The following is a 15653-nucleotide window of genomic DNA, read 5'->3' as shown; positions in this document are numbered from 1 at the left end:
GTTTTCACAGAGCTGGATTCATCTCCCTTAATTTTTAAGCAAATACAGCTTCAAAAAAGAAAAGCAAATAAGAATTGAGTAGATGAGGGAGCACACACTACAGTGGAGTAATTTTGTTCCTTCCAATGTATCTTCCTCTTATCAAGGGATATTTAACTATTCACATACATGTTTTCCAACTTAAGACAGATCCCACAGTTACCTGCATTTAAAAACCCTCAACACAGCCCTAGTTTGCTCAGAAACCACTACAGCCAGTGGAATCTGGGGGTAAAGACAACATACAACATAGTAAATCTGGTCATTTTAAAAGCCTATTATTCCTTTTCCCTGCAGCAATGTACAGTGGTATATGCATCTGTGTGTTCCTTGCTGTGCTCTCAGCGAGCTCTTTTGGACAGCAAACTCTGGGCTCACACAATGGGAATCCCCTGGCTGCTGAGCTTGAGCAGAGCTTGACAGAACATCACCGGCACGTCCGCGCTCCTTCATCTGCTGCTGGCCCACAGAAACCTGTGCCACGGCTGGATGGGAGCATTGACCAAAGAGCCAACATCGGTGCTTTGTTGGCCAAGTATCTCCAGCAAGCCAGAAAAGGTACTGGTTATCTCCTCCTTACTGTGGTACTTCTGTGTCAGTGAACTCCCTGCAGGGATACCCACATGCTAAGATAACCTTTCACCACCTGGCATTAATTCCTAGAGGTGATAGGATGTAGAGTTTTCCTGAAGTTGTTCCTGAAGGAAAGAACATTCTCTTATTTATTGCAAAGCTACTCCCAAAACCTGACTTGTATGTGACAGCCACTGACTTAGAGCTGTGTACAGGTAACTGAACAAAATGGATCCTACTTGTCAGGTCAGCTTTTATTTTTCAATTACTATTTTCATAGCCTTAGAATTGTGTTGGTATTTTGAGCATGTTGTATCTCAGATAAATTATAGTAACTGCATTTTCTTCAAACTTTTTCATTTAGTTAATATCCTCCCTCCCTTTTATTTTAAGTCAGAAGAGCAGGAACACTTTTCTGAGGATAAATACATACCAATTGGCTAACCTCACCTCAGTTAAAAATACCTGTACCAGGGAAATCTGAGTAATGGATTTTCCATGTATTTGTTGCCACAGGAAGTTACAAAAGTGTGAAAGCTTTTGAAAGATCAGAATTCATATTTATCAACACAATAACTAAAAGCAGTGATAAGTAAAACCACATTTGCTTCAAAGCATGTCAATTCCTACCAGGTTTTTGGTCTTGGGCAGCCTGGGAACACAATCTTGACTTACAACCTCCATGGCACTGTATTTATAGGATTACCTCGACATGGAGACATTGAGAAATGAATTCACTCTCAGTCCCAGGCTGTGCTTAGGATAAAATTTGCTTTATATAAATCAGAGCTTTCCCCTCTCCTGTCTCAGCACACAGCCTTAGGCACATCATTTAACCCTCCCATCTTGATAGCCTTGCTTCTGACATCGGTGCCAGGCAAAATCCTGTTCTTATTTTTGATGGAGGTCTGCAATTAAGAGATGCAATATGCATTTTTATGCATTACAAATGCAGCCATACACATTCATCTGTGTATATAGAACAGGGCCAAATCAGAAACACCAGAAAAAGAACAATTAATATAGTCTGAGAGACTTTATCTCACATTACCCATTTGCACAATATCTGTTAAGGAACTTCTTGTAACAGTTCATAATGTAATGGAAAGAGAATTCAGATATGAAATTCCATGATTCAGTAACAACTGTTACTGAATAAGAATGTTATTGCAGGAGTCTACAAAGCAGAATCCTCATTACCTTTCCCTGGTGTAATCATTGTCACCCACCTACATGGAAACAAACCTCCTAATTTATGTAGCCATTATCTCCTCTTAGATATCTGCCTGACATTTCCAAATAGCTTAACGTGAAGTGAAAAAAGCCACTTTGGATTTAAGACTTCTTTTTGTTAAGTATTCATACAAAGGAGAATTCCTGCACACATGTTAATTGACATATGTAATTAACTCTACAAAGTGACTGTCAGCAGGTAAGGAGATTCTTGTGACATGACTAGGCTAGTTGGACTCTGGTTTGTAGATGCAGTTGCTAGTTATAGAAGAGAAGATTCACAGGGACAAACAGTATTTACTTAATTTATAAATTAACAATACATAGAGTGTTCCCATCAAACCCTTATGTTCTCATTTAACACAAAGGTTCTGGGAAGTACTTCTTCCCAGAAAATCTCCGTGGAACACTCCCATCTACTGTATTTGTCACTTCTAACCTGTCTAAACTGCAATACTCACTAGAAAGTTTCATCCAGGAGGAAAGAGTTTGGGCATTTGCTAGCATTAGCAGTCATCAGTGATGGCATTTGCCCTTGTGGTTAATAGAAAGACTGATTTTGGACAACATCTCCAGTTTAAACAGTGAGGGAGTTAAATGCTCTCAAGAGGTTAGGGCTAGATGGCAGCCTCAGAAGCAGACTGCTGCAATTTTGACTGCATTTGCTGCACATTGATTCTGCAGTATCCACAGGATGTCTCTGGTAGTTTGAGGAAAGGTAGTTAAGGTGCTGTTAAGTTAATTTTACTGCTTGTGACCCCTAACTTTCAATTCATTTCATCTTCAGGCTCTCAGCACGAATTTGGCAGAGAAAGTCTGTAGCTGTCAAGTCAGTGACAGACACATTTACTACCCTCTAAGGAGCCCTTGCCAGGCCAGCCATAGTGGCACCAGGGAGCTGCTACAGCCACAGGTCACTGTAGGCCTAGAAGTCTATTAAATACCAGCATCTGAGTGATGGTTCTGTGCTGTCTTAGCCCTGCCTGATTACAGTGCCACGAAGCAATTCTTATCGACTTAATTACCTGCAATTTTGAATAATGAATGTGGATTTGATGGAGTTTGAGTGTTTAATGGTAGACAATCTTTTCTAGAAATAACTAAAACTTCGTAATTTCGTTTTAGGTAAATGCCTCAAATGTGGTGGTTTCTTTTTTTGGGTACCTTTAACTGCCCTCTCCCTCTGCAACCACTAACAAAACAATGCAGTTGGGTTTCGTTTTAATGGATCATGTTCATTAAAAATCATTACATAGAATCATAGAATCACAGAATGGTTTGAGTTGGAAAGGACCTTAAGATCATCTAGTTCCAACCCCCCTGCCATGAGCGGGGACACCACACACTAAACTATGTCGCCCAAGGCTCTGTCCAGCCTGGCCTTAAACACCTCCAGGGTTGGAGCATTCACAACTTCCTTGGGCAACCTATTCCAGTGCCTCACCACCCTCACTGTGATAAGGGGATCCTTCAAATATAAAAGCCCAGAGTCACCAAGGGCTCCTTCAAAACACAAGAAACCATAAGCAAGGCAATTGTGTAGATTTTGATTTGTGGGGCTTGATTTGGGCTTCTTTTCCTCTTTGATCAGTTCAGGTATTCTTCAGGCCTCAGGCTGAGCTTAATACTAATACATCAGATCTGTTCCTTCCTCACTCAAGGCTTAAACTCAATCTGTTTATTGGCATATATTTTCAGGGAGTGCACAGAGAAGTAATTTTATGTTTCCCTGCACTTCTAGTTACAGAATGTGATGATGTCAAAACAGAGGATTACAGCCCTTTCTTTACAAATTATTTTGCAAATAGTTTGTGTCTCTTTGATGCCTTAAGCAAGGAAGACAGAAGGGATAAGGCAAGATCAGAGACCAGCATCCAGCCCTGATGAAAGATTTGGATAAGCAATGAAAATATCACTGACATAGCTACAAGCCCTGCATAATTCCAGAAGTAGATGTCCCTAGCTGTAAATTCCAGACACAACTTTCTCCATTTCAGGACTATTCCTGCTTTTCTGCAAAACCTGGGACTCATAACTGCCCCACTTGTTACTGAATTTGCACTGTAAGAGCTCCTGTACTTACAGTTATGCCTTTTTAAGCAACACAGGGCTGTGGTGGAGTCCTGCCACAGGCCTGAGTCTGCCATCAAGCAGAGTTGGTTTGCCCCTTGAGCAGCTCTCCCAGTACCAGCAAACAAGGATATGGTCTGATTGATAGGAAGAGTGTGAAATGGTTTGGACTTTCTCTACTGAAACAGGAAGGGAAAAGGAGATCTTGTCCCCAGAGATCCTGAGAATCTCTCTTCTGTGACAGACTATAGACCGACAGAATTCTCTGTATTGTTCTATTATATATTCTCTATTTTTAATCTTAACTAACTTTGCAGAGGATGGGAAGTGAACCCAGAAACAAAAAGAATTAGGAGGGTGACTCTTTACGAACCTATTATAAAGACAATTTCTGCTATGACAGAAGTTTCTTGCTCTGCCTCTGACTTACCTCTCATGCATGTTTTGCTTACACATCCTCCTTCCTGGCAGCCAGGAGCAGAATGTTCCTGCAGCAGGAGGGAGAAAATGATCTGTTTGGTTTACAATAAAAAAACCCAAGCCATTGTCAGGACATCACCCATAACGTTTCTATGATGTTTTGCCCTATGACACGACACTGGTGTTACATGGTGAGTATTAAGCAAACAGTTTCAACTATTGCAGACATCAGCTAATGAGTACAAAACAGATCTGAAAATGGACGAACCCGAAAAACATGTCCACTTACTCTCTGCTCTCCCAATGCTTTTCTTTTAGGTCCCACTGGAAGGCTCTCAGTTATGGGAAACAGGGTACAGACCATTGATCCTACACACAGGATAAATGACAGAGACTACATGGGCTGGATGGATTTTGGACGCCGCAGTGCTGAGGAATACGAGTACTCTTCCTAGAGAACAGCAAACTATAGCAACAGGAAAAAGAAAAATCACATTCCCATGTCTGTACAGAAAGAGAAAAATCAATTTCTTGTCCTCTTCACAATCAGTGTTTTAAACTATATCATGCATTTGATGTAAACTTGTCTGTAAGACTATACAAGGCAATATATACATATGCAGAATTTTCCAGAAAATGTTTTCTTTCTTTTGTGGTTTCTCATACATCGATATTATATTAAAATGATTTCAACTTACCCCTTCTTGTCCTGTCACTGCACGTTGCTGGGAGTCTTACTATAGAGAAAGGCAGGAAAATGCCTTCGTTCTGCCGTGTAAATATACTCCATGTGTTGAATAGTCAGACAAATGAGCCACTTTGCAGAGAAGTCTTGTGTCAGTCCCAACAGCTGTGAACTGAGGGGAACTTGTCCAAATAGAAACACAATGCTGCCAGATAGGGCCAGTGTACCCGCTTGTAAAGGGCTGAGTTAAACACCAACCCCACATGTTTGTAGTGAATAGCCAGCAGTGCCAAAGTGAAAAGAAAAAGGGGAATGACACCAACATCTTCCATCTCCCTGGTTTGTTTTATATTGTGAATTAAATGTGAAAGTCCTGCGGGCAGTTGTGTATCATGGAACAAACAGAGCATTCCCTGTTGTGTGGTGCGCCAAGCCTTCACTGGGGACATGGTAAGGACAAGTCCCTGAATAGAGCAGAAGGTAATCCTGAGGGGGAGAAGGTACCAAAGCATTGAGTCACAGTGTCCTAAATGGAAATAGGTCACTCCTGAATACCACGGAGGCCAGCCTGAGTTAGCTGTGGCCCACCAGTGCAGGAACAAGGAATCATAGAATCAACCAGGTTGGAAAAGACCTTTTAAGCTCCTCCAGTCCAACCATTCCCAGCACTGCCAAGGCCACCACTGACCCATGTCACTGAGGCCTCGTCTACACGGGGTGTGAACGCTTGCAGGGATGGTGACTCCAGCACTGCCCTGGGCAGAGGGAGCAGCTTCCTGCAAAGCCCACATAAGTGAGCAGGAAAGAGCCTGTGACTGCCCTTGTGGGACCATGCTCCTCATGGGAGTGAAGGGAAACCGAGGCAGACCCCTGAGAACGAGGGACCATCCATGCCCCAGGAATAGACAGCATTCCCTGGTTGCTGGGGCACTGTGTAAGGGAAACCTCAGCTACAACAGTTCACCTGGGTCTGGAACAGTCTCATCCGCCCTGGAATGCATGTGGATCCTGCTCTGCTCCACCCCACTTTGTTGCATCATGAGCCTTTCTGTCCTTGACACATGTGGGGCATCAGCCTGGCTAGGCCTAGGACACAGAATCACAGAATCATCCGGGTTGGAAGGGCCCTCTGTAGATCACCCAGTCCAAGCCCCTGCCAAGGCAGAGCCACCCAGAGCAGGTCACACAGGAACATGTCCAGGCAGGTTTGAATGTCTCCAGAGAGGGAGACTCCACAACCCCCCTGGGCAGCCTGTTCAGGGCTCTGACACCCTCGGTGTAAAGAAGTTCTTCCTCATGTTGAGGTGGAACTTGTTGTGTGTTAGTTTACGGCCATTGCTCCTTGTCCTGTCACTGGGCACCACTGGAAAAAGTCTGGCACCATCCTCCTGGCACCCACCTTTGAGATACTGATCTGCATTGATGGGATGCCCTCTCAGTCTGCTCTCCTGCAATCTCTCCTTGTAAGAGCCAGATGTTCTCAGCTGCATCCCATCCCTGTGCATTTCAGCAAGTCCCAGCGCAAATCAGGAGGTCCCTCTCCATGGCCTGAGCGGAGGAATTTGCAAGTAAGACAAAATGTGAACGTTACAATGTCTTAGAACAGTGAAAGGCTTTTCAGTGTGTTTGATTTTCATATCCCCTGAGCTCATTGAAATTCTCTTAAAGAAAGAAAATAAAAGTGGCTGTGGGCTTGTTAAAGCTTTAACCATTGTTAAGTGCCTCTATCAATGGAACAGCAATTGGATTCAGCACAGCTTGAAGCCTATTCCAGCAGGACAAAAATCTCTATAGTATTTTAGACACAAACTCAGCTTCTTGAGTTTATGCCATTCTCACATGAAAGCCACTGCCCACAGTACAGCTAAGGACATCACTGAACACCAGTAACTTTCAGGCCTTTTATTATTTTGGTTGCTATTCTGTGGCCTCAACTGGCTTTTTGTCTGAATTAAAGCAGGTCTGTGCAGCACCCAGTGAGATGCCGTTGCACAGCTGAACAATGCTGATTCTTCAACATGGATATGAGTTACAGGCAGCAGATGCTGCCAGTACCAAAGGAAGGCAGGGCACGTCTCACTGCCCTTTTCATGGGCAAATCTCATGTGGAGAGCTGCCAACAAATGTATTCAGGAAGCTGTGAGCAGCTGTTAAACCTCAGCGTGATGGTGTGGGGCCATCCAGTGCTTTGGATGCAAAAGGAAGGGGGAAGACTCTCAAGAGGCTGAAATACCGGTTTTGGCTGTCCAATGAACATCCTATGTGTCCACAGCCCAGGTGCAGACACACAGTCCTCAGTAAGTTACCCTTCCCTCCAACCCATCCTTCAGGGTGGATGACCATGTTCCTTGCTGTAGGATGGTGAAGATGCATCCAGTAAAGCTTCTGAGATGCTGGGTCATTGCAAGGATGGAGGAGCATTTCAGAGCAAAGGCACCAATTCATCAGCCATTTGGCCTTCCAAGGTTTGTATATGCAGTAATTCTGATCTGCTTTGAAATCATCTAAGTGTGTTCAATACATTAGCTGAGTTTCCAGACACTCGTGCAGTCTTGGTTACCCTGTGGCAGCATTTGCTGTCCTGAAAGACAAAAAAAGACACTCTCCAAATAGCAGAACTGTCTCCAGAACCAGCAATGGGGTGTTTCCTCCAAAATGCACTGAAATCTCCAGGGAGAAGCATCCCAGAGAGAACATCCTGCAATCAAGTAGACCTCCTTTCTCTGCGCAATCTCCAGTTGCTCCTTTTCTACCTTGAGGAGTTCAGCCTGACTCAGCTTCGATATCCCTTGATCCCAGTGAGCTGCACTTACTCCCTCTTTGGTTTCCCTGTGGCTTTCTTTGTCAGCATGAGCATTTTCATAGAATCCCAGACTAGTTTGGGCCGGAAAGGACCTTAAGATCATCCAGTTCCAACCCACTGCCATGGGCAGGGACACCTCACACTAGACTATGTTTTATCAGTTTTCCTTCCCCAAGAACAGCCCAATTCTTCTGTAGGGCCTCCAGTGAATACTAAACCCCTGGATTTTTATAGCTGTTTAAACCCAAGTTTCCTTACCATTCCAGGCCTTTGGGAAAGCCCGGTTTATAATTCACCTTCAAAGATGTGATAGCTTGAAAGTTGGTATAACTTGCTTCTTGAACACCTTCACTGTTCACTTAGCTGGCACAGACATATATCTCCAAACAAAGAAGTGAGCAAACCCAGCATTACATGCACCCTTGGAAGTCAGAAAATAACAATACAGGCATGAACAACAAACCCCCATAGTTATTCTTTCCAAAGCCAAAGATTTAGATCACTGCAGGACCATTCATGCAAGGATAAATCAGCAGGTAAAAAGCTATTAAGTTTGGGAGGAGAAAAGATGTAGAACGAAGATACCCAAACGAGATGATTCCTGTGATATACAAACCTCACCCAGGACCCCAAGTGTCATGCCAGATCAGCAAGAGGCAGCAGAGCTCTGCAAATGACAGCCAGGTCCTCCCATGACGAGGAGCAGCAGGAGGCAGACCCTGGCCAGGGGTACCTGCAGACAAGAGTTGCTGCTGCTGCAGGGATAGAACAGAGCAAGAAGTGAGCAGAATGCTGCAGGACTGCAACGTGGGCAGTGCCAGAGGGGGATTTCGGTGTGCTGGCTCAGAGCCACAGCACAAAAACATAGGCTTTAAGCTCACAGCATTCATAGAATCATAGAATGGTTAGGGTGAATCTCCCCTGTTTCAGTTTGAACCCATCAGCCCTTGTCCTATCGCTACAGTCCCTGATGAAGAGTCCCTCTCCAGCAGCCTCGTAGCCCCCTTCAGACACTGGAAGCTGCTCTGAGGTCTCCACGCAGCTTCTTTTCTCCAGGCGAAACCCCCCCAGCGTTCTCAGCCTGTCTTTGTATGGGAGGTGCTCCAGCCCCTGGTCAGCCTTGTGGCCTCCTCTGGACTTGCTCCAACAGCTCCATGTCCTCCTTATGCTGAGGACACCAGCCCTGCACACAGAGCTGCAAGTGGGGTCTCACGAGAGCAGAGCAGAGGGGCAGGATCACCTCCCTTGACCTGCTGCTCACATGCTTTTGATGCAGCCCAGCACATGGGGGGTTTCTGGGCTGCTAAAAACTCACACAGCATCAGAGATTAGGCCTGATCCTTGGGTACCTGGGCTCGGGACTGATGGTGCTCCGAGAAGCAGAGAAAAACTGATGGTCCTCCGAGAAGCAGAAAAAAGCTAGCGGCTACTGCAGGAACACAAGCTGCCGGCACAGGAGGAATCCCACCATGCACAGAGCTTAGTACAACCCAGGGCAGCAGCTTACCTGGGGCAAGGCAACGGTTTACACAGAACCAGCAAACAGTTGTGTTGCTGCTTGCAAGAGCTTACAACTAATTTAAGCCCTGAAAGATGGTGTAGAGGAGGCCCTCAGTGACACGGCTTAGTGGTGGCCTTGGCAGTGCTGGGGAATGCTTAGGCTGGATGATCTTGAAGGTCTTTTCCAGCCTGATTGATTCTATGTTTTAAAAGCATTTCCACAACAGCTCCCTCTAGAAGCTGCTGCGGGGGGTGGGTTTGTGCAGGGCTCCCCAGCACACAGCATCCAGGCTGGCACAGACCCCTGCAGGAACTGCATTACACAGCTTAATTTCCATCACTCCCACAACTGCCTTACAAATCTTCCTCGGTGATAGCAAGTAATTTTATCTTCCCCTTTTCTGCTGCACATTCATTTCTCTGGCCTTTCCTGGCTCACAGACCACTGCCACTTGTCCCCTGGTTGTGCTGTCAATAAGCTTCTGACCAAGGTGACAGCTGAAGGGACTCATGAGCTGGACTTCAGGGCTGCATTCTCACCCCCAAAGGCCTAGGGGTGAGGGCCCAGACTTAAAGCAGTCTTGCAATAAGATACATACAGGTAGACCCTATGATGGCAAAACTCTCCAGTTCAAGTGGAAATCCTCTAGGCTCCCCCCTCTTCCCGGGAGTGGCAGTGGAGGGCTGGATGCACTGTGCTGGTCCTACCTTGATCCCGCCGGTTAAGCACCAACTTCCTGACCATGAGCCTCCCCGAGGCTCGGAGCTGGGTGGACAAGGACAACAAATCTCTGTCCTCCCTGGTATCAGCTTTTCTGTGGTTTGTTGTGGTTTGGCATTGCATTATGCTAATGCAAACCCTCCAGAATTTATTTGGGCATTACTGTTTTCCAGTTTTCTCTCAGTAGCCAACATATAAATGGATGTCAGAGAGGGACTCTTCGTCAGGGACTGTAGCGATAGGACAAGGGGTGATGGGTTCAAACTGAAACAGGGGAAGTTCAGGTTAGATCTAAGGAAGAAGTTCTTCCCTGTGAGGGTGCTGAGGCGCTGGCACAGGGTGCCCAGAGAAGCTGTGGCTGCCCCATCCCTGGCAGTGTTCAAGGCCAGGTTGGACACAGGGGCTTGGAGCAGCCTGGCTGATTGTGAGGTGTCGCTGCCCGTGGCAGGGGGTTGGAACTGGATGATCTTAAGGTCCCTTCCAACCCAAACCATTCTGTGAGTCTATTCTATTATTTCCCTCTCAAGCTCACACACATCCACCTCTAATGTATGAGGCTGTCTAATCTTTCCATGAGTTACTGCCTGACTACCCCCTCCTCCGGGGAGCCCTATTGCATTTCATCAGAGGGCTTTCTCTTCCCTCAGTAAGGAGGATGCTGGCTCACAGCACACCTCACTTCTGGTTCTGCTGGAAAACACAGGATCTTTCCTCCTTACTCCATTCTTCCAACATTCACTACACATTTTGCATCATACTAGGCAGGAGAATTCAAACCCCTCTCCTGCTCCAAATACACAAACCACACAACATTCAAATCTGCTTTCTTGGAACTCCAATAAAAATAAACACATTGACTTCTGTATTTTTCATTTTGACCAAAGTTTCATCAGTTTCAGCAATCTTAAAATCTCCAAACTTGTCAACCACTTCTGTGTCTAAACATTTAAAAACTAAACCTGCTGATGGCCTCTTCTGTTGCTTCAACTCAGAGACGAAAACAAGGGATCAAGGTTGAGGATTTATCAGCTTACAAGAACAGGAACAGAGATGAATAATACACAACGACGTGTCTTTTTCTGTTATTTTATTGATGTTAGTGAAGAAAATTTTAGATTTCATCTTTCTCATGTGTTACACAATTGCTTTCTGTGGCGGGTGGACAGCCCCGACTGCTTAATTAAAGGCTAAATTATACTTCCTGATTGCATGATTAACTTCTACACTTTAAGTTCTCATATGGTATTGCTTTCTTCCTCTGGGTATATAAAATGGTCCATGAAGTCCATGTTTTGTTTCCCCAGGATCAACTGTTATTCTATCTACTGTTTTAAGATACATTTAAATAAAAAGATACTTAAATTTACTTGCAATAAGTGCACACATACAACAGCAGAGAGAGCTGATGACATTTCACTGAAACATTGTAAGTTCATAGAATAAATAGAAGTCTTCAAACACATGCAGAGACTGACCCATGTGTTTTTCCTTTCTCAAACATACCCTTAGTGTCCATAGCACTACTGCAGTAACTACTTCATTCAGAAAATAAACCAAACCCACCCACCTACCTCTCATCACAGAGACTAAAAGACAGCTTCATCTATACAGGAAATGATCAGTGCTAATGATTCAGTAACAGTCTGGTACAAACTGGTAATTCACAGCAAGTATGTGTAGTGGGATAATGGGAACAAACAGGGAGCTTGGTTTAGATGCCACAAGAAATGCAAGGAAAAGAAAGTGGATGTTAAACCCTCTCCCTTCACTCCTCTCCATCCCCCCTCTGAGCAAACGCTCTAGAAACAAGCTCTCTCCGGTCTATTCAGTTTCAGGATATTCTAATTGTATTTACAAGCACCCAGCAGAACTCTGGGAGAAACAGAGAAGAAACAAGGATCGCCTGGGCTGTAACTAAAGGCTGTGTAGGGCCTTTTGTTTCCCTTCTGATAAAGCAGAGGGTTATAGGTTTGGTATTGGGAGGTATTTTTTCAGTTTAAAAAGACTGTGAAATAAAGTGCTTCCCACCTTTTTACCTCTGCTAAGGTCCAACTTTGCATGAAGGAGGTTTCTCTGAAAACAGAAAATAGGTGGGGAATATTCTCACCACGGAGACCAGTGGGTGACTGCGAGCTGCTCTTTCCAGCTTGTACCATTCCCTCACTAAATGGGTTTTGTGGTTCTTTGCCAAGGTTTCAAGGACACACCTTGTTCTAATACTGGTTTTGCTACATGTCTTCTATAACACGCCTCTGTCAATCTGTTCCATAGCTTTGACTTGTAGGAAGTCATTGCCACGTTTACCTCACAAGCTGTGAAAGCTGTTCTCTTTGGGGGCACTTACAAAGCATGTTTCAGAGGCAGCGCCACACAGTAAAGCATTTTCCCCTCCATAATCCAGTGCAGCATTGAAAAACAAAACAAAAACCAAAAGAGAAGTCACACGGAGTGCAAGTGTGCCACATGAAACAGGAATATGTTAATACTCCAGGTACCCAGTAGGTCTGTCGACCTCGACACAGGATTGCTTCAAGTTTCTCATCTTGGGGAAGAGAAGGCTACAGAACAGAAAAATGCAATTCCATCCATTCAGGCATAATAGGCAGGCACTCCAGTAACTCAACTCATCTACAGAAGCAAAATTAAAACTACCACATGTTAAACCGAGTGCTTTTTGCTTTAGCATTTAACAAAACACAAATACTCTCATGCTATGGTCTCACGTAACACATTCAATAGCTTCCCATGCACCTCTGACTCAAGTTAGGCTAGCTACAGGATTCACGTTGTCCTAGTCAAGTTATTTTGTGTTGGTTTTATTTTTTGTGGTTTTTCAGTGCATCTTAGAAAAAAACTTTTCAAAAGGTTAGTGAGTTACCTTTAATAACAGCAATCATAACACAGAGCCTCTGCACTCAACTGAACAGTAAAATAATCCAATTAGTTACAATAGATCTGGTACATATTTACACATTTTATACAAAGTTTACACATTTCTCCCATTAGGCACGAAGTTGATTTGTCAAACTCAAGAGGCAATGAAGGGGTGGTGGGGAAAGGAAAAGGAGATCAGAGAAAGAATCAAGAGTACTTGTATTTAAAAAGACTAGCTGTAAAAATGAAGTCCTTCACCTTAAGCTAGTTTGCTTCGGGAGCTTGGTTCCCATGAGGATCCCCGAAGTGAGAGATGTTGGGCCTTTCATCTGCATGCTGGAACCCACCATGGTGGGGAAGCTCCGATTCCTGCGGATGCCAGTGTTGAGCTGGATGCCTCCGATGGCACTGGTCACGGTAGGGCAGCCCAATGGGAGACCATCTGGTGCCAGGCCTCCAGGAACAAAGGCCCTCACTGGTCCTTGTGCCCCACAGAGAAGAGGTCCCTGGTCATCAGTTAAAGGAGGAGCTGACGTTTGCCCTGAACTCACAACTTTGGCAATACCAAACCTCTTGACTTTGTCCACAAGATTAAGGTTGGAAACAGACACGTCAGTCTGACTCTCACTGTTCCTGATGTTCTTTTTATTCCTCACCTCCTTCAAGATTGAGCTAGCGGGCTTTGAAGCCAAGAAGTTGTCATAAGGTGGGCTGGTGCACTTGAACTCAAAAGATGGAGGGGAAGAAGAAGGTGTCTGCATAGGTGAGTTTGGAGGGGTGGAAGGAATGATGGCCATCTTAGGGAGGTACGTGTTCAGGAGGGTGCCCTTGCTGGCTCTATCCCAGCTCTGTGGATTGTACACTGCTGCCGAGATGCCCCTTTCCTTCAGCAGCCACACCAGCCCCAGAGACGTGCTCATTGTTGTCGTGGATTCCCGGAGGTTAGTGAAGGATTCGGCCAAGCTCAGGCGCCGTGGGGTACAGGGGGTGGCCACCGGCGTGCCTTTCAAATTGCCAATGCTGCCACCAGCTGGAGTAGGTGCTGGGTTAAGGCTGAAAGCAAAGGAGCAGGCAAATTATTCTCTCCATTATGGAATTAAAGCTTACTTTGCAAGCAAGATTTTTAACTCCCAGCAGGGTCTTTTATCCATTTTGAGAGTGCCCACAAAACTGCCAGTTCCCAGCTCCTCACAGATGTGATGGCAAGTGCAAAAGCATCATCTCTTACAAAATACACCTCTGCACTTTGCATGCTTCACCACCCAGTCTCATGGGATTGATGCATTCCTCAGCACCCACCACCACATTTCTTCTGATAAACAAAGTGACAGGTTCCTGATCAACACGTTCAGTTTTTCTTCCTGATCTACTGGCTGTCACAACTCCCAGTTGCTTCCATGAGACAAGGATACAGAGAGGACTTGACTAATGGTATAAGCAACACAGATTTACTTTCTGATGTCACTTTGAGCACACAGGGCTGACAGTCTTTTTAGTGCTGCTGGATCATAGCAGAGACAGCAGCAAAGGAGGAGGGGAACATAACTTGCTACAGAAGCATCCATAGCAAAGCTGTTGGAAGTTGGCATTGTCACCAACACATGCTTCTGTAAAGTCAAACCCTTCTTATGTTGAATTCATTTTCACTTAAGGGTAAGGGGATGGAGGACCTGACTTTGGATGGACATGCACAATGGTGTGAATAATCTTCAAAGGTGATGAGAGAAACAGCGTCGAGCTCTGTCAGTTGGCCAATGGGTAACTGATAACTCAGCAGCAAACCAAGCATGACAAAGAGCCATCCTACTGTTCATTTCTATAGTTTGAAACATTGCTAAATTGCTCCCCAATTCCAGTTCTTTCTTCTAAAAATAAACTACATACAGGCAGTGGACTAGAAAATATTAAACGGGCAATAATCTGCACATTCAGAACAAGTGACAGACGTGACATACTGATGTTTAGTGCTCTCTTCGGGCATTTTGTTTTCTTAAGCACACTACTGCTAGTTATTAAGGGTTGGGATTTCTCGAGGAATATCAAATTGCATTCATTCTGGTGATCACCCTCTCCCCAGAAGCTGCCCATCTGACTGAACACAGACTCAATGCAACACCTATTTCCAAAGACATTCCAAGTCCTTTGTGCCACAGTTTGCAATCCCATGGACACTGAGGGTTGAGTGCTTCTGAAAATACAGTGCCATCCTTAAAAACTTTGTTCCTAATAGATCAGGTTAGCCACAGCATGTTTACCTATAGATAAGCCCCACTCAATTTATGGCAGCCCAAGGTACACCATTCATTGAATAAGGTGTGGTGTACTCAGTTATTCCAGAAACAAGGCATGTGGGACATCCACGACACTCCAAATTCATGTCTATTTGTGAGAATCCCAAGGGTTCCATTCACCTTTAAAAAAAGCTTTCCAACCTTACTCAAATGATGGGTTTTGCCACATATACAAAAATGTAATTCCACAGTAGTATTTCCTAGGCATGGATTCATCCCCTTTAATGTCATTAAATGGCTCTTGAACAATCCAACACTTGATGCTAACAGACAATTCACTGACCTGAGAGCTCACCACTGCTCAAAGAAGGAAATCTTCCCCTTCATCTTGCCAGGTTAGCAAGTAGAAGATGCTTAGCAAAGAGTCAGACAAAAGCCAAAGCCAGTGCAAGAGAGCAGGAAAACCAAACAGCTGCGAGGAGAAGGAACGGGGGAAAGAACAGG

General features: G+C 44.8%; 2 protein-coding genes across 2 annotated transcripts in view; one reads left to right on the top strand and one right to left on the bottom strand.

The window, feature by feature from the left end:
* The first annotated feature begins 338 nt into the window (after positions 1 to 338).
* On the top strand, positions 339 to 5047 carry CCK (cholecystokinin). Its single transcript, XM_010022155.1, has 2 exons — positions 339 to 597; positions 4654 to 5047. The coding sequence occupies exons 1-2, from the start codon at positions 339 to 341 to the stop codon at positions 4788 to 4790; spliced, it is 396 nt and encodes a 131-aa protein (XP_010020457.1). The 3' UTR covers positions 4791 to 5047.
* Positions 5048 to 13172: 8125 nt separating this feature from the next.
* The window catches only part of TRAK1 (trafficking protein, kinesin binding 1), a 44546-nt gene continuing 42065 nt past the window's right edge, over positions 13173 to 15653 (bottom strand). Inside the window, exon 15 of the mRNA XM_010022154.1 lies at positions 13173 to 13971. Coding sequence (XP_010020456.1) covers positions 13173 to 13971 — 799 coding nt within the window. The remainder of the gene's footprint in view (positions 13972 to 15653) is intronic.

Source organism: Nestor notabilis, unplaced genomic scaffold (genome assembly GCF_000696875.1).
Source record: "Nestor notabilis isolate BGI_N333 unplaced genomic scaffold, ASM69687v1 scaffold1629, whole genome shotgun sequence".
Lineage (NCBI taxonomy): Eukaryota > Metazoa > Chordata > Aves > Psittaciformes > Psittacidae > Nestor > Nestor notabilis.
The sequence above is the reverse complement of the archived record's forward strand: the minus strand, read 5'-3'. Positions and strand labels throughout refer to the sequence as shown.

Excerpts from the sequence above, each read along its gene's own strand:
- CCK (XM_010022155.1), top strand. The coding sequence starts at position 339 with ATGTACAGTGGTATATGCATCTGTGTGTTCCTTGCTGTGCTCTCAGCG. Across the intron at positions 598-4,653 it reads TCTCCAGCAAGCCAGAAAAG|GTCCCACTGGAAGGCTCTCA; the intron begins GTACTGGTTATC and ends CTTTTCTTTTAG.